The 26,811-nt window shown below is 38.8% G+C and overlaps 2 protein-coding genes across 2 annotated transcripts; both read right to left on the reverse strand.

Annotated features, from left to right (window-relative positions):
- Positions 1 to 3,838: 3,838 nt before the first annotated feature.
- Positions 3,839 to 5,603, reverse strand: tal2 (T-cell acute lymphocytic leukemia 2). The gene is made up of 2 exons (XM_042488223.1): positions 5,464 to 5,603; positions 3,839 to 4,191 (listed from the first exon to the last, which is right to left on the reverse strand). Exon 2 carries the CDS (start codon positions 4,175 to 4,177, stop codon positions 3,839 to 3,841), a length of 339 nt encoding a protein of 112 aa, XP_042344157.1. The 5' UTR covers positions 4,178 to 4,191; positions 5,464 to 5,603.
- A 5,315-nt stretch (positions 5,604 to 10,918) lies between these two features.
- LOC121944706 (protein shortage in chiasmata 1 ortholog) lies at positions 10,919 to 26,754 on the reverse strand. Its single transcript, XM_042488595.1, has 28 exons — positions 26,702 to 26,754; positions 25,511 to 25,586; positions 25,298 to 25,427; positions 24,326 to 24,413; positions 24,047 to 24,231; positions 23,798 to 23,957; positions 22,963 to 23,068; positions 22,744 to 22,885; positions 22,548 to 22,652; positions 21,964 to 22,093; positions 21,581 to 21,675; positions 20,373 to 20,618; positions 19,489 to 19,935; positions 18,128 to 18,349; positions 17,810 to 18,004; positions 17,603 to 17,695; positions 16,958 to 17,139; positions 16,803 to 16,875; positions 15,965 to 16,034; positions 15,483 to 15,658; positions 15,285 to 15,390; positions 14,478 to 14,589; positions 14,090 to 14,211; positions 13,883 to 13,970; positions 13,532 to 13,663; positions 13,293 to 13,442; positions 11,415 to 12,210; positions 10,919 to 11,004 (listed from the first exon to the last, which is right to left on the reverse strand). Exons 1-28 carry the CDS (start codon positions 26,752 to 26,754, stop codon positions 10,919 to 10,921), a joined length of 4,566 nt encoding a protein of 1,521 aa, XP_042344529.1.
- Positions 26,755 to 26,811: the final 57 nt, after the last annotated feature.

The raw sequence follows: 26,811 nt of genomic DNA on the forward strand, positions 1-26,811 counted from the left end.
GAAACTAGTGATAGATATATCGGGATGTCACATACAATTGCAGAATTAATGAGTCTGAATTGCATTTTGCCCTTTAATTTTTTTTTGGGGGGGGGTTTAACCATCTCCCCTTCCCGGTCTGCATTCCTGCTGCTTCCACTCCTTCCATCCTCCTTCCTCGCTCTGTCTTTCCACCACAGGGTAAGGGTTACAGCGTATTGCTTTTTGAAGTAGATATTTGCATAATCAGATTAGGATGCGTGATTGTCAGTGGGCTCCCCCATCAGTGGGTGCTCCAGAGGAGAGAGGGTGCTGTCCAGCCCAACAATGGATGACTCCCCTCCTCTCTCACCCTCCGACCAGCCTGCACCTGCATCCCACCCACCCATCCCGGCTGCAGGTCGGCTGCGGCGGCAGTCCATGCTTGGACTTGCAGTGGTGGAGGGGTGAGAGAGAGCGAGAGGAAAGGGAAGAAGGAGGAGGGGGGGTTTGAGTGCATGACGGGAGTGGAAGGGCAGGGGTTGAGCTGAGATATTTAAACATGCAGAGTGTGAATTGGCTTTAAGGGGATAAAGAGCTCAGGGCCTATCGGTTGGCACCCAACTCCAGAAATTCTTTTTCATGGGCGCCTCAGCCGGGAGAGCGAGGGGCTGCCTGCACTGATCTGGCCCATTGTGATAACAGATTCAGACAGTGTGCTAGACGCTGATAAGGAAATGTGCTCTCAATAGACGATTACCCTCATACTTGGGAGAGAATAGTCAATCAGGCAAATATACTTGGTGGAGGGAAGGAGAAGCGTACAGATTTGTTATTATTTTCAATGCAGGGTTTCATAATCCTGCTAGAAAGTTGAGGTCAGAGTAATGCGCACACTGTGATTGGGCGTATTCTGTAAATAAGGTGTATCAGCAAAATGCATTTCTCAGCCTGACAGCATGTGTGCAGAAGCTGTCACATGCCTTCCTATCCAGTTTCAAATGATGCCTGAATAATAAAACATTAGGGAGACCGAATTACACTAAAATAAAAAAAAATAAAAGAATACAGAGAAATAAACACTGTTTAATATTGTATGTCTGTTACCAAGAAGTCCAGCTATTAATAACCACAGCAGCTTTATTTGGTGTTATTTCAGTTTACCATGAAATTGCTCAATTCACTGTGAAATTGCACAAGAGGTAAAGACCTCCCAAATTCATGCTGTGGGAGAAGAAGGCTGCCGCTGTACTGTTGTTTTTTACTCTCCCACTACAATATGATTTATTTAGTATTTTTGCAGGATTACAAAGAGTCACCTGTCAGTTCCCACAGGCCTCCAGTCAGTGTGTCCAGCTGCCCTCTGCTCCGTTTACACACCATTAGCCAGAATTTAACAGCCCCAGTGAAAGCGCCCAAAACCAACTCAGTGTTTACTCTTCAGCTCAGTTAGTTGCAGCCTTTTGCCTGAAAACGGGGGACATTTTCTGTAGTCACAAAAGGCGATTAGGCATGTAAATGTCTGACCTCTGTTTAAATGACAAACAACGAGACGACTGCAAACAAAACCGCTGATATTGGAAATAGAGCTGAAACACATAGTCCAACAATAAGTTTGTCGATTGACAGAAACTATTTTGATATAGATCAAATGCTTAAGTAATTAATAAGCAAATATGACAATTTTTTGTTGGTAGCAGTTTTTCCAGTTGGAGGATTGGCTGCTTTTCTCTGTTTCCTATAAGTATAAACTGAATATTTCATTTGTTTTGGATGGTTGGTCTGACAAAACAAGTCATTTGAAGACGTAACTTTGGCATTTTGCAAATGATAATGGGATTTTTAATAAACTTTCACATTAAGAGATTAAATTTAAAAAAAGAGATTAATCAAACTTTAGTTGCAGCTCTATTTGGAACTTAAGTATTTTTCCATCTTGTCATCATATTTTGACAGGTTGACGATGTTTCTTAAAATTGTAACATTTTGTGCATCGAAAGGTTTGATTTTAGGGTTTACATGTGCGATTAGAGTCTAACAGGAATTAATTAGTGGCTTCATTTCTGTTTTTTCACATAATTTCTGCCTTTATACTTCATAATTATGACCTCAGTGCTGTTAAGTACTGTGTGCTACAACAAAGTGACAATTTCCTTAAGAAAACAGCATCTGCATGTTTCTCAACTGGACAGCGTTTGACTCCAGAATGACCCCTGACCTTGGGATCACAAGTTAAGCTGTCACTTCTCTCAGACCTCTGGTCAGTGGACAGAGAGCAGAGGTCAGCTTTGAGTCCACACAGACGGCACAGGACTTGTGGACAAATGTTTCTGGGCTTATTGAGCACGGACAAAGAGGAAGCAGCTCCACTTTTAACTTCAGATCAGTTTTGTCTCACAAAGTGTGAAATAATTTCAGTACGGTCCAACAGTGTGTCCTAATATCACACTACATACTGTTTGTTTACAGTTGCAGAAATGATCCCAGTATACTTTATCTCTATAATGAGACAAAAATAACAACCATTTACTAAACTGTTTTATACTAATGGGAAATGCACTATTAACACAGACACACTTTAATCACACAGCAACTGACTTTTTTTTTTTTTTTTTAAAGAAAATTTAATAGTTTTTTATTTTTTCTTAAGGGTTGTTTTGTTTTGCCACATCTTTTTCCTCCAGTCACCCATCTGTTATCTTTGAGCAGTGCATTGTGGGACGTTTGTGTGCTTCAACACTCAAAATTTAGTTGTATTAGTATGCGTATTGACTGTTTTGAGAATAATTTTATTATTTTTAAAGTTACATTACAGTTCAGAACAGGCTTTATTAAAAGTAGTAAATAGTTTGGAGTCTTCTCAGATTTCAGTATTTATTATGTCTAACATGTTTCAAAACATATAACTAATTAAATGACCTCTTTGTTTAAAAAGATTCAGAAGATGTTTATTAACAAATCATTTATTAAATAAATAGTTCAAATAAATAACATACTGTATATTCACAAGCACACCAAAATAACTTACAAAAGAGGTATCAGAAGATAATTAGCACACTCTTCACAGTAGACAATCAATTCATAATCTTTGGCTATATGACATGCGTATTTTACAAAAACTCAACTGAAAACACATTTAAATACTGAAAGAGGATTGTCAGTTTTTGCCCAAATTCCTCAGCCCAGTCCTAAATATCACAAATCTGTAAACAACAAATACTGAACATTGTTGTGTAAAAGGTTGACAATCTGTAAACGTGTTTCACAGAATTAATTCTTTTGAAGTCACATAACCTTGGTAAGTGAAAATAAAGGTCAGAGTTTGTCTTCTCACGAAAAAAACCCAGCATGTCGATTTAAAAAAAAAAAAAAGAAAAAGGAAGAAAAAGTGCCCTTGGCTATTTTGAGACGATTGCAGTCTGGAGAATTGGCTGAGCCATTATCTATTCAAATGCTGATCTATTGCTTGAAATGAGAAATTCCTTAATCCCCTCCGTTTTCCTCATCGGCAAAATACCCCGTCATTGCAAAACTAAATTAGTTCCAGGCGGGCCGGCAACAAGGAATATTAACATGAAGACATGAAGGGAATATTGTACATCCAGGTTTTTACACATCCATGCAGAATACAAATTAATTTTCACTTGAAAATCATATTTCAACACTTATCAGCATGGAGGCTGTGCCCACATTTTCAGCCACGTTTGGAGTCCACAAATATCACACAATGTTGCATCTCCTGCACTGAAACACGAGTCACACGGGGTGAAAAATGCAGACAGAAAAAGGAGCCTTGAGGATGGACAGAATCAGTTTTTAAACCCAGGAGAAAGGTCAGAAGGTCCACTCAAGAGTTTCTTTTTTGTTGTGTTTTGTGGTTCTACCAGGCCTCAGAGCTGTCGCAGCTGGATCCAGGTGACGGGACTTCTGTGTCACTGGTCATGGCCCAGGTGTGCTGAGGGGAGTGCAACTGCTCCATGTTACCTCTGAGAAAGGTGAGCAGCGCGGTGGGGGAGTGGCTGGCCGGCTGACCGCTCTGGCTCTCCAGCAGCTGCACCAGAAAGTTGATGTAGCGCATGGCCAGACGCAGGATCTCATTCTTGCTCAGCTTCTTCTCCGGAGGGTGGGTGGGGATGAGCTTGCGGAGCTCGGCGAAGGCTGTATTGACATTGTGCTGGCGCCAGCGCTCCCTCGTGTTGGTGAACACCTTCCTGGTCATGGTGCTGAGCAGAGCTGCAACGATTAGTCGGTTTATCGATTAGTTGATTGACAGAAAAGTAGTCAGCAACTATCTGATAATTGATTTTAGAAATCGTCTAAATTCAGTTTTATTAAAAATTATGAATCTATGCTTGATGTAATAATAAAGTGAATATGGGTCTTGGATTCTTGGTTGGACATTTGATGTCACAACTTTGGGCTGTAGTAAATACTAAAGGGCATTTTTCTCTTTTCTGTGACATTTTACAAACTGAATAATTCATTAAGAAAATAATCTGCATATTTACTGATGATAAAAAAATCTCAGTGCTGATGTGACTGAGGGACGGAGAGAGTAGATTCATGTATGTCAGAAGGAAACTTCACCATACTTTTTGCAGATACTGATAAAAGTCATTCATAAAATCCTGCAAAAACATTTACCAAATTCATTTTGTAGTTTACTTTTTCTGCAAAACACAACTCTAATATTTGACTTATTTTTAAAATGTATTTTTATATGCCCTCTAAATGAAGAGGTTGCTTGTTTTATACCAGCTGTTCCCTTATAAATATAAATATCTGTAACACTTAAGCCCCCCTTACTAGAGCTGCAGGAAATGCAAAAAAATAAATCATATTGCAATTTTTAATGGGGTCTGAACAAAACAAACAACGTCTGGATTATGGTCTGTAGCACCACAATGCTTCTTCTATAACGGTAGGTCGTGACACTTTTTACCTTTATCTAAAATTGCAGTTGCTGTGAGTTGGATGTTGCATTTGGCCACAATGCAATTCAGATAATATTTTAATTGTGCACCCTACCCCGTACAGTATTTCACATTTATAAACAGTTTTTAAGCTTTTAACAAATGGTTTGAAACATACTATGATGTAACTGTAAATAGACATCTGCCAACTGAAACTCCTCTGGGCACCCATAGAAAGAGGCTTTTGTATAAATAAATAAAAGATGAATGTCAGTAAAGTAAAGCAAAGGTGTTTCATAATAAATATGGTATTTAAGTGTTACCAGATTTGTTTTTCAAGACTTTCTGGTTAAAAAAGGCTATTCTACAACAATAAAAACCCTCTAAAATTATCATTGCAAGTATAGAATTTATCATAATGCAAGATTGGTATAAATGAACATAATTTATTATTTACCTTTAGCTTCAAGCAGCGAGTACACAACATATTCTTTTATTAAGTGCTCTTGTTGATTAATTATTTACAAGACCAAAGTAAAGCACAGGCCTAAAGGGGAGAAAAAAATCCTTCAGTATACCGTAAACATCTCACCTGTACGTGTGTTGAAATGTGCAGAAATCTCAGTTGCACAGTCGTCCAATGCAGGTCATCGGTGTCCAGGAGTCCGGTGTGAATGTCCTCTCAGTGTCTTCTCATGCTCGCTGAGAGATCCTTGTGAGCGAGAGGGATGGAGAGAGTAAAAGAGAGAGTATGAGGGAGGGAGGGAGGGATGGGGTAAGACTGCTGCATGCTCGCATCCCACATTTTATAGCAGGGTGAACCCTATTGTGTGACGTGTGCTGTCGTGGAGCCTCAGTGGCATTGTGTGTGAGGTTGGTGTTAACTGAGGGGTGATTGTTAAAACACCCCCTCCCCTCCTGTTATTTAGAGCCAATGGAGGCGGCTTTATGACTATATTGTCCATAAATCATCACTTTAAATGATTTTCAGAGGTGTCTGTATGCAACATTTGAAGGGATTCTGGGTCTTTTTTTTCCTCAACAGCTTTTTAAGTGACTATTTGTGCTGCTTTTATGATTCATTGCTCGTTTAATCCTTGAAGGTTCGTACTAAAGGTGACAAATACATTCCCATTGAAGGGAAACTGAGACGTTCATCTCTCTGATCCTTCTCTTACTGCTGTGGACACTTGTTCCTTTCTGTTTCTCTGACATTAGGCATGGACAACCCACCGTCCCCGGCACTGCGGGAAAGACCTTGATATCGCTGCCCGGTCTGCTATTGAATTCAGCCTGATTGGGCCACAAAAGGTAAAAATACCATATCCAGATTGACAGTTGAACAATACAGGTTTTGTTATGACTATGGTAATCTTGTTGAGCCATTCCAAGGGGCCACACATAAATTACAGCGTCCTGACTCACCTCTCTTCTACCACCCCTCACTCCTCTCTCCCCCCTTCTCTGCCTCCCACTTTCAACCTCCGTTCAGATAAAAAAAACAAGTCTAGTTTAACCAATTGTCACTGTTCCTTTTACACCCTTCAAGTGTTGTTTCAAAGACGCAGCCTTCCATAAAAGTCTCTGTGTGGAGTAGGAATTTACATAATCCGATTAGGGGCTGGGATTAGCCCCGGGTCTGGAGAACAGGCCCGATGGGGGCCGTTTTCTGAATCGTCCATTCATGGGCCCTGCTGCACGTCCAAGAGGCTGCACCTGCAGGCCAGGCGTCGCTGCTCTCTGGCTCCATCCAGCTTCCATCCAGCCTCCCCGCTCACTGTAGGCTGCGTTGGCCACTTTTCTGTAACCTTCATCACACCTACGAGGCCAGGTGAAGATTACACCTGATTTGTTGTCATTTATCGGTCATGGAGGTTTGGGCTGAAGGCAGATCGACAGGCTGTGGAGCCACTTGTGGAATTGATTACCTTGAATGAAGACCGATATTGTTTTTTTTAAGGCTGATACCGATTATTAGTATCAAATGAGACCAACACCCGATATTTGAAACCGATATGCATTTAATTGACAATGAAAATATTTGTTAGAATTTTGAATTCAAAATATAAAACACTTGAACACAAAACTGTTTTTTTATAAAGTTAAGTGAAAAATTAAATTAAAATAAAATGAAATAAAAATAGCTTCCCAAGGTTTTACAAAGTTCCTCCCATGCTGACATTTTCTTGCATATATTGCAGACTGCAATGACTTGGTTAAGTGTAATATACACACTTTTTCATTAAAGAATCGGCAAAATGACAAATATCAGCGCCGATAATCAGCCAGGCCAATAATCTGTCGACCCCTACCTTGAATTAAGTGCAGCATTTTGATATGTAGGCGCACTGTGGGAGAAAAAACGAGATGACACATGAAGCCAGTCTCATGAGTTCAAGTCAGGCAGCGAGGAGCTTGAATAACAGAGCTTAAGGCAGTCTTATTTTAGTGCACGCAGTGTGTTTATTACACTAATGTGTGTAGATAATCCTTGATCACAGAATCGGTGCTGCAGTTTCAGAGTGGAGCTGCAACAGTTAGTTGAATATTTGATTAGTCGGTCGTCAAGCTGTTGTTGATCTTTTTTGCTTCTGAGTTAATAGTGAATGAAAAGAGTAAACACGTCTGGTTTTCCCTTCAGGTATCACTGCTTGTTCCTCAAAGGTTTCCTCAAAGATTGCAGGACTGTCAGTTACCAGCTGTAAATACACACTTGCCAGCAAAAGTGAAAGTTAAAACCAGCCCCAAATTCACTCTCATTTGGCCTTTGGCCTCACTATATTTGTACTTCTCAGCTCAGTGCTTCTTTGATGTCATCTGCTTACGGTTTGGCACTTGGTCGCTACGTTTTTTTTAAATTAATGAATGATTAATTAAAATGATAACTTTTATGGAAATAAATTAATTAGCTTTAGTTGATATACTAGTGTATCTCTCTTACCCTCCAGTCTGTGCAGGATTGTTGGTCACTGTGTGTAAACACACTCACCAGCAAAACTGAACCCCAGAGTCTCTTTTTGCTTTTCGCCTTCCTATTATTGTGTTTATTTCGGCTCTGTGCTTCTTGGATGGTGCAGCTTATAGTCTGGCACCTACTAGCTGTCTTTTTTTTAAAAGACTGACCTCACCTGAGCATTTTGAAGTTATATGCCTATAAATGTTTCAAACACAGAAAATAAGAATAAAAATAAGAAAATACAGGCTGCGGGTAGAGTCTTTGTGGATAAAGACACTGGCACACACTTTTAGTGGGTCATAAGTGATGATTGGTAGGGATTACTTCTGCGTGAGATTTTGGGTTTTTTTGAAGAAAACAGCATAGTTAATCTCTAAACAAGTAAAAGTTAGCACCCTGTTAGAGAAATAACATGGTCTTAATGCATCTATAATGATCGCTCTGAAGTTACTTGCTCTGTTGTAAGCCTCAGTGGCAATGCCTGCAAATTAATTAGTTAATTAACACATAATCTACCAGCAGATTTAATTGTAAAGACATTCAGTAGAACAACAAACCTTGACTTTAATAATAAAATAAATACAATGAATAGGACTGTCATGATAATTACATATCAACTTATGGAGGTCAGCAGAAATAATCAAGGTCAGGTCCTTATAATATACAATATTGCCTTTTTGTTTATAGGTGCATTTGTTTACATACAAAAGTTAGCAACATTTTAGCAAACAAGATGCCAGAATAAATGGAGTTTTCTAAACCATTATCAGACTTTGAGCCAGTAAGCGTTTTTTGTTTTCAAAGCACCAAAGTCAAGTTAAAAAAAAATTAAAAAACAATGCTGAGACCCTTTTGGCTGTCCTTTTCAGGTCGCACTGCCTCTGTCCCCTTGTGTGCCCTGTCAGCTTCACTGGGTGCGCTGCTCAGCTCCTCCAAACACACAGACATTTATTCATTTTTATTTTATTTGGGATATCTTAATATTTTTTTTATATTGCAATGTCTGAATATTCCAAACAAGTAAAAGCTCATTGCTCTTTGACAGCATTTACCTACAATTTTATGCTATATTATAATTATCTCATCAGTGGCATAAAATGGTCTTAAAATGACAATAATATTGTTCATCACATTTCTTTCAGGAACAATATATCATCGATCAAATGGTAATCTTGACACCCCTAACAATTAAACCACGGTATGCAGTCCCAGTGATAACCGGGGTGTTTTTCTGCACTATAGATTCTGCATTATTTCTGTTCAGACTTTTTTTACAAAAGGAGGATAAAACACTTTATTTTTGCCTATTTTATTCATTTATTGCTGTTTTTGCTTCCAATAGTGATTCACTGTGCTTTTTTCTTCATGACCTCATCTTATTAACATGTTGCAGTGTTGTTTCTGCTGATATTGATTAGGAGGGATATGTCATTTGTCCTATCTTAAATCAGTTCAGGTTTAAGCAAACAAATGTACACCTTAGTCAGGGACCCCCCCTCCTCCTCTTTGCTGGGGCTGTGGGTTTTATTTACAGAGGAGAGCAAACACACAGGTGACACAGTTAACTGCTGCCTGTGATTAAAGATAACAGCTGTGTGACCTTTACAGCTGCAGCCATAGTAGGATCAAAATCTAAATGATGGCTTTGGTTCAAACAGCCTGTTAATTCCCACAATATCTCCCCTGTCCCATTCAGGCCGGGCTTATAGCAGAGTCAGGGGCCATTACTGCACCATTACTGCTGCTATTTACCGAGCGGTCGTACGGGGACTCCTTTGACCATCCTGCCCCACAGCTTTTGTTCCTGTGCCATTAAAAAACAAACCATTTAGTCTGTCTCTTTGTTTGTCCATTTGCTTGTTAGAAGGCAGAGGCCAGAGAGACACTCACACAGAGTGAGAGAGATGTTTTAAAAAAAGAAAAAGGCTGGCGGGTTATTGATGGTGGCCAGCCAGTGCTGGATGTGGCTGTCCGGAGGCAGGGAGGCTTGGAGTCGATGTCCCTCGGGGTTGTCTTTGTCTGGGGATCATTCCTGAGGGAGCTGGCTTCACTCTGCTGGCTCGTGAAGATAAGCACTCTCTCCACATGCTGAGAGACGATGATAAGGGGATTGCTTCACTAAATGACAAAAAAAAAAAAAAAAAAAAGAAATGGCCCCACCATTGGAGCTGCTAAAATGAGAGGCTTTATCAGTTTTGCTGGGAAAGACCCTCGATCCCACTCCATAAATCACAATTTGTTTTTTGCCACTGAGCATGCTCTGTGTGGAGGAAAACCAAAACAAAGGCAAAATGTGCACACAGTTGTAACCTCAATATTTTATCTTATTTTGTAAAAAATAATTATTAACACCCCCCTCCTCTTATTTATTTTGTAAAAGCAGTATATAAACAAAAATTGCTTTTAACACATAACATAGCTGTAAGCTGATTTTAAGTGATTATTAATCTAAAGTAGTTTTAACAATTTCACCAATAAAGACATTTCCTAAAATTACAAAATGGCATTAGTTATCTTTTTGAACATTAACATCCAGTTGTTAATGCTTTACAGGGGTAACAATGTGCAGAACACTTAAATAATAACAATAATTATATCAAAAATATTTGATTTAATAAATAACTAATACGTAACATTCATGCTGTGCAATAAAAATGTAATCTTAAAACAAGTCATTATAAATAATATACTATAATTTACAAATAAAACTGTCAGTAACATAGTGTTAACAAATATTAGCAAAATAATAAAAATGACTATTACATGTTAGATTATTTGACTGAAAAAAAATTAATGTTAATTATTTTGTGAGAATTACTGCACTGTACCGCAATTTCAATTCTGTTTCTGCATTTTTCTGGCCATACCTGTTTTTTAAGAAAACAGAAATGGACAAGAACACTGTTGCTTCTGTAGAATATGTACCAAAAATATAGGAATTTGTCCAAAAAATGTTTGCAGACAAAACCAGAAAACTTTAATGTAATTTAATCCGAATAAAACTTGGAAGTGAATATGAATTATTGCAATAAATAACTTGTATTTAATGAAACATTCTTGACTTTACAAACAGGGTGCAGGAACAAACTGCCTAAAATAATTTAAGCCTCGTCTGTCCGTCACTTCTGCCCGGCACCTTCTCGTAGCATAACCTCCCCCTCTTCAGTGGCGTCAACACTGTAAGACAAACACAAGAAAATCTGTTTAATAAAAACACAGGCATAACCCACATTTACTTCCAAAAATAGTGTAAATTTAAACCAAAATGTGCGTTTCCATCCACTAGTAATTCACCGGTGGGGTGAAAATAAAAAAACTTATTAATAAAAAATGAGCACCCTGAAACCTCAGATGGTGGAAAACCATGTAGACAGCACGATGCAAAGATGACATTTATGTTTGTTTCACGTATAAATTTGAGGATGTTTAGTCTCTTAAGTAGAGCCGAAGCTTCAGTGGACATTTAAGTCACATTCCTCATGACTGTCATGATTTATTCATTAAGTCTTTTTTATTGCAATTTGTTGCATTTTGCTTTTACTGAAAATCAGGTTGATGGAAACTCGCTTAAAGCCTCTTTCCCTCACCTGTTCCCACCAAACCTGCAGCCTCGCCCCTCCTCTTGCTCTCTTGTCCCATCCAGCATTTGGATCCGTAGTTGGCTGAAATCGTCGTCTCTCCACTTTTGGTGAGGCAGTTGTTGGAGCTTTGACCTCGACCCCACAGCGTGACCTCTGTAGAGGGGCTCAGGCTGTAGGACGTACGGTGGCTGTCTGGAGGCTGGAGGTCGCTGTAGATTGTTGAGTACGTGGACGTTTGACTGCTGGCCGGCTGCTGCAGGACGGGGCTGTAGCTGAATGTGGAGTCCAGCTTGAAAAGACTGTCGAGCGGGACTCCAGGAGTGTCTGCGTTGATGTTTGTTGGAGCTCTCTGCATCCACTCATCGTTTCTTCCAACAACTCTCCCCGCTGCTCCAGCTCTGCCTCTCCACCCAGTGAACATCACCTCCTCTGTGCCTCTGTCCTCCTCTTTCCACGGATCACTGCTGGTCCAGCTCCTCTGGAGGAGAACCTCCGGGCTGTCAAAGGAAGAACTTGGGTCGAGTCTGAAATCTGTGTTGCTCTCCTGCATCATCGAGTCTGAGTCTGGTTCACGGAAGCTGCGGTCAGCTCCGAACAGGAAGCTGGTGTTTTGATCACCACAGAATAGTTCTGGATGAGGACTGATGAGCAGTTCTGGATGTGGGGTCATGTGCTTGGGATGAGTGGCGGTGGTCCAGGGGCCGTTTGGTGGACTCGTTTGTTGGTTTGTCTCAGTGATGGCGGTCTGAGATGCTGGCTGGTCTGTGGTCGGTGTGTACAGGGAGGTCGTGTCACTGAACAGCTAAAACCAGCAAGAGAACAGGGGCTTTTAAGTGCTGTACTGTCGCTGAAAAGATTCTGTTATCCTCATTTTTATTATATATATATTTTTTGATTACTTAATATTTAATATTATTTTTGAACATATAAAGTTTATGGTAACAATTTTGACATGCTAATAGGATATAACTTGGGAACTGTAAAAATGCACTGCTATTCTTCACAGATATGCAATGATTACTTAATTGTTTCGGTGATCAAAAGACAAAAAATTGCTCTCTACTTTGGTAAGCCATTTTGGTCATGTTTCAAGCAAATATTGGAAACATTTGCTTTGACAAATTCTGCAACTCGCAGATGTTAATTTGGGCTCTGGGAGGTTGTGTTGGATGTTTTTCATTACTTCAGCATTTCATAGACTTAAAGATTAATTTAGAAAATAATTGGCAGATTAATTGTTGATGAAAGGAACATAAATTAAATGGCAGTATGATGATGTAGCCCTACTTTTTGTCAAATCACCCAAAATATCACAGATCACCAACAATACTTCATGTTGAATGTAATTATTTTATCCTTAAATTTTATCTCTGCAGCCATGACTTTTATTGAACTAGAGTGAATGAGTCTTGTGCCTCCACAGTTTCATGGTGAATGCAAAAAAGGTGAACATTCTTCGTGAGTTGAAGGAGTCACTTCTTCCCAAACATGCAAAAAAACATTACTAAAACACACTGGTACAAACCATCTCATGTGTTCTCATGTGCCTTAGATGTGTTTTAAATAATATTTCAGCAAAAATGCTTTTGCTTGGGAAGTACTCTGCATGTGACGGGATAAAGGAGACTCAGATTATATTGCAGGAGTTATGTGAGAGTTTGCAAATGGATGTTTTCATATGGTTTTGCTGTTAAATGTGGTCCCCATTTACTGTTTACCCGTTTTGCCTTTTTTAGTTTCCTAATTCACTTTGGATGCAAGAATTTAATGTAACACCTGGTGAGTAATTGATATACTTATTTAAGAACACAAAAAAATGTTTCACAGAGACAAAAACTTTCGGAGTATTTGTGTATCTAAGATCAGTGATTACTCTATGGTCACCTTGAGGACTTTGTGTGGCACCTCAGGGAGCAGCTCCTTCAGCGTAGACAGAGAGGCCCCCAGGAGCCACTGGATGGACGGCGCTCTCCTCAGCATGAGCTGACCAACCAGAGGGTTAATACACGGGAACTGCAACAGACAGTTTTCCTCCTGGAGGGACAGAAAACAACAGCAGCACACAAACTCATATTAGAAAAACCCCTTAACCAAAAAAAAGACTAATAAGTAACTTAAATCACCTCTGAGGGAATCACAGTCAGCCAGTCTCTGTCGAGGTAGTTGAGAGGATTCTTCTCACTGGCCATCAGGCTGTGGAAGCAGATCTGGCTGATCCATTTGGTTATTTCTGTCACCTCAGACACAATCAGCACCTGACAAATACAGCTGAAGACTAAGTAGTTTATATGGCTATTTTACCTAATACCACCACGAATTCAAATCCAGTTGTTGAGAGATGTGGTGGTTAGAGCAAGTCAAATGTTATTTAAAGACACACAACTATTTGTAACTACATGATATGGTGAAATTTTACCAGCAGTTTTCTTAATTTTGAGATTTTTTGAGAAAAATAAATCACATTTGTTCTTTACCTTGACATCTAGATCCTCAGCCTTCATACCGAACAGCACCAGAGACGAATAAATCTGCACTAAGTTACTGAAGGCTTCACTGGAAAATCTGCCAACACACAGACAGACAGAAGCAGCGACGGTAAGCCTTTATGTACAAAATGCGTACGTTTGTGTGTATGTGTGTGTACTGTATTAACGTGTGTATGTACGTGTGTGTTCACTGACCCTCCTCCCTGGCTGTCTCTGCAGTGCAGGATGAGCCAACAGCTGTTGTATTGCAGAGAGAGAGCAGTCAGCCTCATCACTACTCTCTCACTGGCTCGCTCCTCACACAGTTCATCCTCCCCCTACACACACACACACACACACACACACACACACACACACACACACACACACAGTTGAAGACCACAGTTGGTTGTCGCTTTCAAGGCGAGGAGATTTTTGCTTTTCAGCACTGCCTTGCGATACTCAAGAAGCTCAGTAGAGGGAGATAAAAACATGGAAAAAATTAAGAATTATGAGGGATTTTTGTGTGTGTGTGTGTGTGTGTGTGTGTGTGTGTGTAGGTGTTAATGTTGAAGGATGCAACAGGTATCTCCGTTTCTGGTACCTGAATGACGATAGCAGTGCTTTCGTCCGCTGTGATCACAGCGTAGTGATGGGTCCCTCCGAGCATCTGCAGAGACGGTGAGTGGCTCCTCTCCAGCACAGTTATATTAAACCTTTAACACAACACACAATATGGTGTTTAAATGATAACTTATCATCACTGGCAAGTAGGATAGAAACACCTCATTTAAAATCCTGATTGTAAATTTGTTGTTGAATGATGTATTTTTTTAAATTTTGGGGTATGGTAGAGATTAACGTAAGTAAAAACCACTGACGTCGAAGCAATGAAGCAGCGATTCAATCACCAGAAAATTAATTTGCAAAATTTTTTTGATAAGTGGTGTAAAGAAATGGCTTTCTGAAAACCAAACAAGTTTTCAGATAATCTGAGCAGGATGATACACTGAAATGCTACGGATACTGATATTACATTCAATATTTCTCTTTAAGTATGTTTGGTTAAAATTTTGACCAATTTTCCCTGACAGGTGACTTACACCATCTTACCTTTCTTTGTCTGGTTATTTAACAAGTTGTCATGTTTAGAGCATAGTCTTTCAGTAGATTATATAAAATACAGATCATGGCGCAGGTTTGTAGTTGCCATGGTGTCAGAAAAATTGTATTAAACCATTTTATATATATAATTTTTATAATTTCACATTTATCATCATATTGACTTTCGGTGGTATCATCCTTTGTGAGTAACCTCTGAATATGAAAATGTCACTAAATTACAAGTATGTGTCACTTTTACCAGGTGGATGTGATTTCACTCGACTTTGGGTGAATGGGGGAAACTTACTCTGACTCAAGTGTCTGAAGCAGCAGTGGACAGTTAAGAAGTCCCTCTGTCACCAACAACACATATGGCACATTGTCCTCCAGGCACCACGATGTATTTTCCTTCCCTTTTGAGAAAAACAAACACATTTAGAGAAAACAAATAAACCCACACAACACCTCACTGTACAAAAGTAATCTGTATTTGGTGGCAGCTGACCAGTGTGAGAGATGACTGTGTTGAAGGTGAGGTGACTGATGCTCTTCTCTCTGCAGACGGCGGCCCACGGCGACTGGCCTGGATGGTCGTACTCCACTACCAGGGAGAAACAGCCCCAGGGGAAGTCAGGGCCTACGTGTTGCTCATACACTACTACACACACACTGTCGCTCACACTGGTGGAACAGGATGGGAGTGAGAAAGAAACACTTTGTTCAACATAATATAGCAGTTTGAAATGTTTCCTTTAACACAGCGAAACAACTGCCATTTACTCCATTAAACTGAAGCACACTTTCTCATACAGTATGGCGGAAACGAGTCGAAACAAAGAGTACTTTCATTCTTTTCTCTATATAATATTAGTTCCAAGATACAAAAGAAATACAAGTTATGGATGTGTTTCTAAGAAATGTGCATAAATATATCCGTAAATGATGCCATGAATACAAAATACTGATTAAAATCAGTACGTTTTATACCTGCTGACCACACTGGCACCATTCAGTTTTTTCTTGTCGTCTTCAGGACTAACAGCAGTTACAGCAGCACCTGAGAGGACAAAAAACAGACAAACTCAGGATGATGTGTTTGTTTACACCTGGTATTATCATGCCTCTTGGGTGATATGATTATAAGTGGACAGCGCTATAAACGTGTGTAAACAACCACGAAGACGCTTGATGGGTGTGAGACATCTTCAAAGCTGAGCACCATGGCAGCTTGTTTGGAAACGTTCTCTTATATGAAAGCAGTGAAATGTGTTTCTGAAAACGTTTGAGGTGAGTAATAAGCCATGCAGATGCAAAATCTGTCATCATTTTAGATCGACAGCAATTAGAAGTTTTTCAGCCTAGATTCAACTTAATGCAAGTGAGGACAGGAAACCCCATCTCACGAAACGTCACCGCGCTACCACATAGACAATGGATGGGAAGCTTGGAAATGACTGATCCTGTGCACCATTCACGTTAATGTGTCCTCATGCATCCCTGACAAGGACTACATTATCAGTGCAGGACGTGGTGATTGTTTTGGTGACAGCACGCTCACGCTCGATGACTTTATGAGGAGTTGGAAGTGTTCTGTGCCCGTCCGTCGTACGTGTATGACACACGCAGTAACAAAATCAGACAAGTGGCCAGTTTGAGACGCACAAATGCTGATGTGAAACATGTTAATTACAGGTGTAAACAGGCTTGTTGTAAACTAGTTGATTGGATAAATTAAGCTATCCTGTGTTTGTATTTTGCAATAACACTTTTTTTATTTTACTGCTTTTAATGAGCTGATTAGTGAAAGAAATCAAGAGTTGCTCACCAGTCATTTGGCTCAAACTGCTGATGATTAAAGCTCTAATGTCGTCAGAGTCGACTGATATCATGACAAGAATCTACAGGAAGAGAATATCAATCAGGATCACTGTGAGTGTGTCTCAAATAAACACTGAAATGATGGATGATGGTTAAGCTAACCTTCTCCGTGCTGCTCTGTTCTGGCCTGCTGTGCAGCCATGCAGCCAGCAGCTGCTGCAGCTCCTGCAGTTTCAGGTTAGACTCCTTGTTCTTGTGACTGAGGTGGAGGATGATCAGCAACCTCTTCACCAGCTGATCCAGACTCTGCTCTGCACATGCCTCAGCTGCCTTCATCAGGTACTCTTGAGTGCAGAAGGACAGGGCCGTAAACATCACAATATTGTATATACTGTGTTACAGTCAGGATTGGGAAACTGTTTTAACACACTGAAGCAAAAATTAAACCCTAAAATCCTTCAATGTTAAAGGGCCTAAATAAACATTATTCTTATCTAGCCTTTTACTGTGAGTGATGGTGACTTATAGGGTTGAGAGTCAGTGAAAAATAGTTTTTTTTTAATAGTTTGAATTGAGTGTGACTAAATTGGTAAATGTATTTTTGTGCAAAAAATTGACCTTTAATCAAAACTTAATTAGTTTGATTTTGTTGTCACCATTGTCGAGTCAATCAAATCTAATGAAAACTCACTCACACTGTCCTTCTTACATCACTTTAAGAGTTAAAATCTGTATTTCTTTCTGTATTTAGAATTAGACACACACAATGTCTACTAAAAAACCAAGATAAAGTCAGGTTATACTGACCCAATGCAGTACTCAGGTCGCACTTCAACAGCAGCTCCTTGAAAGTCACCAGCACATGAATCAGAGCCGCCTGGTTGAAAAGCAGTTCCTGATCTATATGAAACACAAGGTATTTGGATTTAACACATTTTCTGACAGATTTACTAAATTAATGTCTCGGTGCTACAATAACTGTGTTTTTTTGGATTATGAAATGTCACTTTGTACCTCTGACCAGCTCTTCGCTCTGTGCATGTGTCCTGCAGAGCGCCTTCTCTTGCTGTTTGAGGAGGAAGTGTGTTTGGTCCGGGGCCAGGCTGCTGAAGTCCCGCCATCCTGGGAAGTTGAGCCCCAGCTGTCTGGCAGAGCTAAAACAAGGCTGAGCGAAGGCCAGCAGCTCACAGTGGGCATGCTGCTGGCTGTCTGCAGGGAGCAAAAGCACAGAGGGTTAAATAACAAACTTCTAAACCATCTGAGCCGTGCTTTTCTCCAACAAGGACAGTTTAAAACATCGACGTTCGGTTTGTTTGATGTTTGATATCGTACCAGTGGCTTGGACCTGAACTACAGTGCTGTCCTGAGGCTTGGGCTGATGGACAGGACGACTGATGAGTTGACCCGTTGACTGAAAAGCTGCTCTCTGCTCTCTGGTAGCATTTCCTGACACAGCACCACGCATAAATGTCTCCCTCTGATCTGATCTCTGCGTCTGCTGCAGAGGAGACTGATGATGCTCCGATGGAGGCGGTTTATGTACCACGTCTGGTGCTGAAATTAAGAGAATAATGAGGTTACAGTTTGTAACACGAACAAGTGATTAGACCTTCACCACTGTAAGGTAGGTATCAATATGAGGTAACTTGAACCCCCAAAAAAGTTCAAATTGTGGAGCAACCTGTCTGACTGTTGAATTTCATTTAGTAAGTCCGTCATTCAGTCATGTGAGAGGATGGCAGTTTGTTCAACACTTTGGCTAACGATTATGTGCATTTTTATTTATCTACAGATTATTTCCTTTATTTATTCAAAAAATAGTTCTTAAAAAATAGTACTGAAGTACTTTCCATATATGAAAGTAAAGTTTTAACACAGGGCTGGGGCCCTGCTGTACGGTTTAATATGGCCCAAAATAATCTCAGCAGAAAAATCTGGGCAGAGTTTTTTTTCGTGTAGGAAGTTTGAGTATGGTAAGAAAAATATAGAGAGGCAGAGTTAGCAGTACACAGACAAAAGCCATTTTAACCAAGAGAATTTAGGATCAATTTACTTTTTTGCATGTTTATTATATTCAACAGATGTTTGCTTTTGGCCAGTGGCCCAAAATTACGTTTCAGTTTTGGCACTTAAAGGCAAAAAGTTGGGGCATCCCTGTCTAAAACTGTCTAAAACCCAAACTTATTTATTTTAACTAGTGACTCAAAAATTTAAATGTTAACATTTGAGAAGCTGGAAGAGATTTTCACTTAAAAAATGTAATATGATCAATTATCAGAGTAATTTGATTAATTTCAACTTTATCAATAGACAAATTGAGGTATTGTTTAAGGTCAGCGTATTATAAATAATTTTGTACAGAAATAACAAAACATTAAATACAAAAATACATCAATAATAACGGTAACTATGCAGATAATTCTATTTACACATTCAACACCCTGGTGGACACAATCTTGATATGAGCAGCAGATGGAGCCAAAGTTTAAAAACTAAATTAAACCCTACACATATAACGACTTCTGTAATGGTACTCAGTGGATAATTCTACTTTAATTAAAGGATAAAATGTATAAAAGTATGGCTTAAAAACCATAAAGGAGGTGATGAAAGTCATCTTAGGCTTATAAGAGGAACACTTAATAAATGCATCATCTGTTCTTTTATTTATCAGAATAAGCTTTGCAGCGTACCTGGAGGTGAGCTCTGAGGTGTTGCAGTAGCAGCAGCAGTCTGCTGAGATCTCAGTAGCATAAAGGTGGACAGAGGGTCAATGTCCTTCTCTGGAAGACATTTCTTAACCAGCAGACCTCTAGGATCATCTCTGGAGGACGCAGCTGTCTGCTCCATCCTGCAGTCGTCTTGACCTGCGCCGATGACGCTCATAGAAGCAGAAAACGAGGCTGCAGCTTCTGGAAACCTCTTGTGTGAAACTTCATCTTTGGTGTTGCAGGTAGATTTTATTTCTTTATTGTTTGTGTTTAAAGTGGGCATCAGAAAGGCGTTCTGACACGCATCAGCAGCTGTTTCTTTTTGAAGATAGGTCTTGTTCGCAGTAGCTTCAGGATGAAAAGCAGCAGTTGCAGATATCTTCAGGTGAGTTTTGTTTGTGGGATTCATCAGGACGGATCTGACTGCGGCTGAGACCAGAGGAGATGAGATGATTTCAGAAATCTCTCTCTAAAAAAAATAATCCTCTCATTGCTGAGTCCATAAAAAAGAAAGTAGTGCAAAATGTCCATCACAATAAACCAAGCTACATCGCTTAAAAATATTACTTTGTTATGTTTGACCATCTCTCTAAAACCCGTATGTTTAGTTTAATGTTCTAGATAATTTAAAAAAAACAGCACACATTCACATTTGGGAGGCCATTATTTTTGTCATTTTAAAAATTACCTAAATAATTAACTGACTATAAATTGAATCAATTCATGTTTTTATTCGTTGATTTGTGAAGTAATAAATTAACTGTTTCAGCTCAACTTCCAATAAAAACAAAAATACAGAGAATTTACCCTCGATCAAACTACCACACTCACTTCTGACAAATGTGATCGAAAGATAAATTACTCACTCTCCTCATGTTCAAGTGACAGTTTGTCAAAGTCCTCCATCTTTTCTTTGTTGGTGGGGGGCGTCTCAGACTTTATGCACTCTGTGAACTCACGCCTGCTGCATGAATACACCTGCAGAGCTCCCGTTTCCACCTGTGACCCCAGTTTGTCACCACCGCAGACGAAGCTGTGATAATCCGACTTTGTGACTTTCCAGGCTCCACACAGCGGCTGGAAGTCGACAGCTGTTTCAGGTATTTGAGGCTCTGTGAGAAAATACAGCAGATTAGATTTTTAATATCGTCCTTATAGATTTATTTGTAGGTTAGGCCTCTTAAAACTGTCAGGATTAGAGATTCAGTTACCATCAAACCCTCCACAACTGCACTTCATATTTGTCAAAACTTTGTGACTGAACAGAAAAATTTCACAATCAAGTGCTCACAAGTAACAATTGAAATAATAATTTGCTGACACTGTAAATAAATAATGTTCCAGTAAACTATCTCTATCACTATCTTCCAATAACTTTTAACTTCTTAAAGTGGCATTAAAGAAATCGCCGCAGTAGGAACAGAGACGTTTTGACATTTACTCCCGTGAAGATCCATAAAACTGTGGACAGATGAAGCCTTATGAAGCTTTGCAGTATTCCTTTTGTTTGTGCTGAAAAAAAGATGACATCTAGTGGTTTGATAAACTTATCGCAGCCCTTCAGGACTGAGACCATAGCACAACATGCAGCTGGTTTTGGAGTTTCAATCTAATGTGTGTGAACTAAAAGTTAAATAATCCTGCTCGTATTAAACCTACAATACTCTATATGCTCTGAAGCGCTGCAGTAAACATAAACATTGTGCAGCACTACTGTAAAAAAATTATAAAATGCACACCCAAAAACCCTGTATATTATGTATTTTTGACAAATTTATATATTTTGTTACATATTATACTATATTATCCTCATACCATATTATATAATATATAATTTGGAATATTATTCTATGGCAAATTGCTGTTTTATAAGCTTGTCTTAATTGTAGTGTGTCTGAATTTCTGTCTGTTGTTATCATTAGTGTCTAACTGGATGAAGTGCTTTCTGAAACCACATTTGAAGCTTGTGATGCCATCAGTCAGGTTGTATTCTTCATTTGACACAAGCTTATATCAACATCATTAAAACACTGAGAGCCCCTTTAACTACAAACCGATAAAACTGAACCTTTACCTGCCAACAGAAAGCCCACCACAAAGTCTGGATGCTTCTCCGCCTTCCAAAGTGCCGTCTCCATCTGTGCCTGAACTCTCGCTGACAGCAAAGATCTACAACACAATTGGTAATGTTACAAGAGCCGTTCCACATGAAACTTATATTACTTTATATCACACTAATACTTCTCTCTGTCAGTCAGTAAAATCTAAAGATGTATCCTCTGCATGTGTGACAGGCGACACTGACGTTTAATCTGGAGCTGTATTCAACTATCAGAGTGATTTAAGTTAGTTTTCTTCATTAATTTGATATTTAGCTCTTCAGTTTTAAGTTCAGTGAAATAAATTAGACCTCATCAGGAGTTATGAGCAGTTTGACCACATGGTGTTCTCGCTCACCGTCTGCAGAGCACTGACAGCTCCTCTTTTTGGAGCTCACACGTAGAGACACAGATTTGGGTTCGAATCGTCTTGGGAGTCGGAGTCAAAGTCACGTCCAATGTTAATTCAGTCGGAAGTGTCGTTCGCCCTTAAAGGAAGATTGAGTTTAAATACAGTCGTATAGCAGCAGCTGCAAAATATCTAAAAAGGTCAAATTTAGTCGTATTTGGTTTGTTTTTCAGCCACTTTGAAAAATAACGATGCATCATTAAGTGGTCATACTGGATTCCTACAGGGACAGTTAACCCCAGTATCAAAAATACATGTTCTTACTCTTACCTTTAGTGCTATTTATCAATCAATCAATCAATCAATCACTGTTTTGGTGTGACTTTCCGTATCAGCAGTAGAGATGTTACAGTAGGTATTTTTTATTCTTGAGTGAACTGTACCTTTTAAATAAAATCATTTAATACTTCTTTTTCATTGCTGGTGAGTATAAAGTGGTACATTTGAGTAAATCAGTATCCGGAGAAACAATTTCTACCAAAACATGATCAACTAACAAATTACTCTTTGTGTTTTCTCTGTGTAACTGTTACCTGCACGCTCTGACTCCATCAGGCCTCCATCCACGCTGCATTCTTTACTGGGCTCCTTTGGTACTTCATACTGGGAAATGTCCAGTGATACAGACACATCTGAAGCTGAGAGAAATGTGAGGTCAGCACATCAGTTTACTTCTCTGTGCTACTGTGCATTTGTATTATTTTATTAAACTTATATATTGTTAATAACCTTCATGAAGCTCATCCAGGACTCGAGGAAGCTCATCCAGCTGTTCAGGAGCAACATCCAGGTGACCGCAGATGTTTGAAAAGGCGGTGCAGTTTTCTCGGCTCAGATTCAGCGTGTCCACCACAGGCGACAACAGCAGAGACTACACAGAAAAAAAATCCATTTTAGTCACTACACACTTAAGAATAACATGTATTTGGCATTTTTCTTTGTAGTTACCTCGTCTTTCATGAGTGACTCTTTACCAAACTCGTCCTGAATGTTTGAACTCGTCTGAATGTCACTGTTGTACACATCAGGAGGTATTTCATAAGACGCACAGTGCCTGAAAATCAGTAGTGGATAGTAACAATGTGCATTTTTAAGTTCAATTTAATGAGGTGCTCTACTTGAGTATTTATATTTTCAGCTACTTAATACTTCTACTCAACTATAGTATTCCTTTTAATCCACTACATTCATTTGATACTTTGTCACTTTGCAGATTCAACAAATAAATTATGAAACATTATTATCATTTAGATAACATTTTTGACACCCATGGAAAAATTCCAAGCTAGAGGTATATAGTAATTAACTCAGTAAGTTTGTAGTATATATACACAGTGGTATGCGTACAAACTGTTCTGCATACTGAGTACTTTTGGTATTGTAAGTATATTTTGATGCTAAGACTTTTGTGCTTTTACATACAGGACTTTTATTTGTAATAGAGTATTTCTGCACAGTGGTATCACTACATTTCTGTAAGTAGTCTGACAGGTTTAAACATTACAGGATGAATTCAGTGTTTTTCAACATGCTCCCATTTTCTGTGTCCAACTGATAAATAGGAACAAGGATTTTTTAAATTGGTCCAGTACTGTGCTTCAGCTAATCAAAAACTAATGTTCCTGTTAGTCATTTAGACACAAAAACAAGTGGAAATAGAGTCCAGATTATAAAATACCAAAGTTAATCTCTAACACAACGTAGGAACTAAATGGGACAATAAAGCCTGTAAAGTAACCTTCTTGTCATTAATTTTAGGTTGAATTTCAACATGAACACACACCTGAATATGATGTCCTCAGAGATAATGTCTCCTGTTGAGCTCAGCAGAGGGTCAGCCACAGGAAGCGTCCTCAGCCGGGACAGTTTGGCTTTCAGCGTGGGTAAATGTCTCCTGAAGTGCGGCAGGTAATCAAGTACGAGCTCTTCTGGCAGGAGGAGATCTTTGACAAATGAAAGAGGATCAGTGAAAACTGCCGATCCACTGTGTGAGGACATGATGAAATTAAATAGCTGACAGATGTGGAGTCACCTTTGTTCTGTTTTCCAGGTTTCATCTGGTCCGCTGTCCACTTGTGAAATGATTCCTGACACGGATTATTGATCTGTGACTCTTTTAAAAGGCAAACATACTCATCCTGGTCCAAATCCTTCGGTGAGTCAGGATTAGAGCTGGGTATCATCTCCATGTTCACCTCACTCAGTGTCACTGTAAATCTGGAATATAACAAAACTTATAACCAACACTACACATGCTGAACTACTTTTACAGTTGTGCCTGATGATGATGCGCAGTGACACAGTTTTGAACCTTTCTGGTGATTTTACTGGTCGTTTCTCTCCCAGATCTTCAAGCACAGAACCGCTGACAAAGAGTTTGCAGGTCGAGATCACTTTCCCTATAATAAGTGCATAAAAGTTAAAAGAGAAACAAACACTTTGCATTTCATTTATGGTACTTTTAAAGTTGAAGTCAGGCTGCCTTGCATTCACAGAACAATTGACTGATACACAATAATATTATGACACTTTCATGAAATTACACCTGTTGTTCAGAAATTTTGGGACACTTAAATAAAGCCAGTGCCTTCTCTCAAATGATGTACTGAAGTAAACAGTCCTGTTAACTACAAACTTTGTGTTAGAAGTGATAAAAATAAATGAGTTGGCCATAGTTGGAGTGAGAGTTTTCTTTTTTTTTTTTTTTTTTAAAATTTGGGGGGGGATTTTTCCCTTTACTGATAGGACAGCTGTAGAATGACAGGAAATGAGGGAGAGAGAGGGGGACTGACACGCAGCAAAGGGCCACAGGCTGGAATCGAACCCAGGCTGCTGCAAAGGCCTCAGCATATGGGGCGCACACTCTAGCAGATGAGCTTGAGGCCGCCCTGGAGTGAGAGTTTTCTAATATTCATTCCATCTTATACATATATTTAAAAATGTAACTGTGCTAGATCAGATGTCCTTAGAGAGATGATATGTACAAACCTATGTTAAATGTGCAATGCTTTATTTTGAATTTTAATTTAATCTACTAAGGGTTAACTGTTGGTGTTTTTAAAGGCAAAAATCAGAGGAAGAATCATTAGTAGGGTGGAAATTATCACCAGGCATTCACTTTTAATTTTACTCAGCTAGAGCACAATTTGGAGAAACTGGCACACTAGACTAAAATGACTAAACCTTACTGGACCTTCATCAGACAGGGTCCTCATTTATTTATTTACCTTTATGATACATAAAACATGCCAAACCTAGAGACCACGTCTCTCCACCTGTTTACCTCTGATCCACGGTGTCCTGTAGGTGACTTCAGGCAGTTTCCCACTGTGCGGGTACAGGTCACTGGTACCAGTAAAGTAAGGTGTTGGCAGTGCCAGTAAGTTCATCATGACCTTCAGACTGGTGGTAGTCTGGCATAAAAGCCAAGAGACAGGACAGCATATTTTTGAGGTTAAGTGCTCATATTTTGAGGTAAAACTAGCAAATGACTCACCTCAAAGACATAATCCAGAGCTTTGAATCTGTTGGCAGAGAAAATTTGAGCAGGAAAACAGCTGTCGTTTTCAGACCTGTTGACATAATAACAATTAGAAAAATAATACATTAAAAAAAAGCATATTTTGACTAAAACATGAATCTCACCGACATAACGAACATTGAAACTGATTTTTCTAAACAAACAGGGTATGCCAAATTCCTAAAAAATAATCTGTCCTATTCCAAAAATAAATCCTACTATATTTATTTATTAAAACACTAGCATTAGCTTTTAGCTAACGTTAGCTTAGCAATCTCTTCAAAGTAAGCTAACGAAGTTCTGACGTTATTTGGCTAACTTGTTTTCTATGACATTTAATTATTTACATTCTTAAATTAAACTAAAGCTTCAACAGCACAAACTGAACACATAAAATTTTAATAATCAGACAGTGTCGGTTACCATCAGACTTACATAATGGCTTAGCTCAGCTCTATTTTGGTGTTTTCAGGAGCTAATAGGCTAAATATTGTTTATTGAATATGAATCTCATTGTGAACTACGCATGCGCATTGGGACGTTTATTTATTTAATTTTATTTTATTATAATGTCATGCATTTTACCTTGTGTTGTACTAAATAACTAAATAGAAAGATAAGAATCAAAAACAGGGAAAACATTCATCATTGGTGGAATTAAGTAAACCAACGTGTTATTGTTTTTTTTTGTTTTTTTTTTTTTTTTTAAAAAAAGCAAATAATTACGTTTTTCTATTTTTCAATACTTTTTCTATAAGTGCCAATTATCAGTAAATTGACATTTAAATATATCTAAATAAATATGATATATATATATAAATATATAATAAATAGTAAAAAAGTATATATCATATATTTATACAGTTGTTTTTAATTGTTAGTTGTAATATTACTTCCTTTTGTCTTTATATAATATTATGTCAGTCCTTTAACTTTCTTAAAACTGAAAGATATGTTTGTTATAATGTATTTCTAGCTATATAAAGTAATGTTGATATTTTTTCCTCAGATTGACAAGATGCATATGGATAAAATACGTAGGATTTTACAAAAGAGACATTACAGAGAGCATATGAATCCTCATGATGGTATAAATGATAAATTTCAGAAAACCTTTTCACTGCTTTTTTGTTTGTTTTTCTGCAGGAGGCATTGTATGCTTTTCACCACAGGGAGGCGCTGTTCACCACGCTGATGGAGAGGATGTTAGTGGACACCATGTGCAGGTGCAGGTGAGTCACTCAATCAAACTAGATCAGTTTTGACAGAAAGTGTTG

The sequence above is a fragment of the Plectropomus leopardus genome, chromosome 6 (genome assembly GCF_008729295.1).
Source record: "Plectropomus leopardus isolate mb chromosome 6, YSFRI_Pleo_2.0, whole genome shotgun sequence".
In the NCBI taxonomy this organism is placed as follows: Eukaryota; Metazoa; Chordata; class Actinopteri; order Perciformes; family Serranidae; genus Plectropomus; species Plectropomus leopardus.

Bases quoted from the DNA above. Each gene is read 5' to 3' on its own strand.
- tal2 (XM_042488223.1), bottom strand. From the start codon at position 4,177: ATGACCAGGAAGGTGTTCACCAACACGAGGGAGCGCTGGCGCCAGCAC.
- LOC121944706 (XM_042488595.1), bottom strand. From the start codon at position 26,754: ATGGTGTCCACTAACATCCTCTCCATCAGCGTGGTGAACAGCGCCTCC. The intron at 19,936-20,372 runs GTGAGTAATTTA...CTCTGGTCTCAG, and splicing joins GTCACTTGAACATGAGGAGA to CCGCAGTCAGATCCGTCCTG. The intron at 13,971-14,089 runs GTCAGTGAACAC...GTGTGTTGGCAG, and splicing joins AGAGACAGCCAGGGAGGAGG to ATTTTCCAGTGAAGCCTTCA.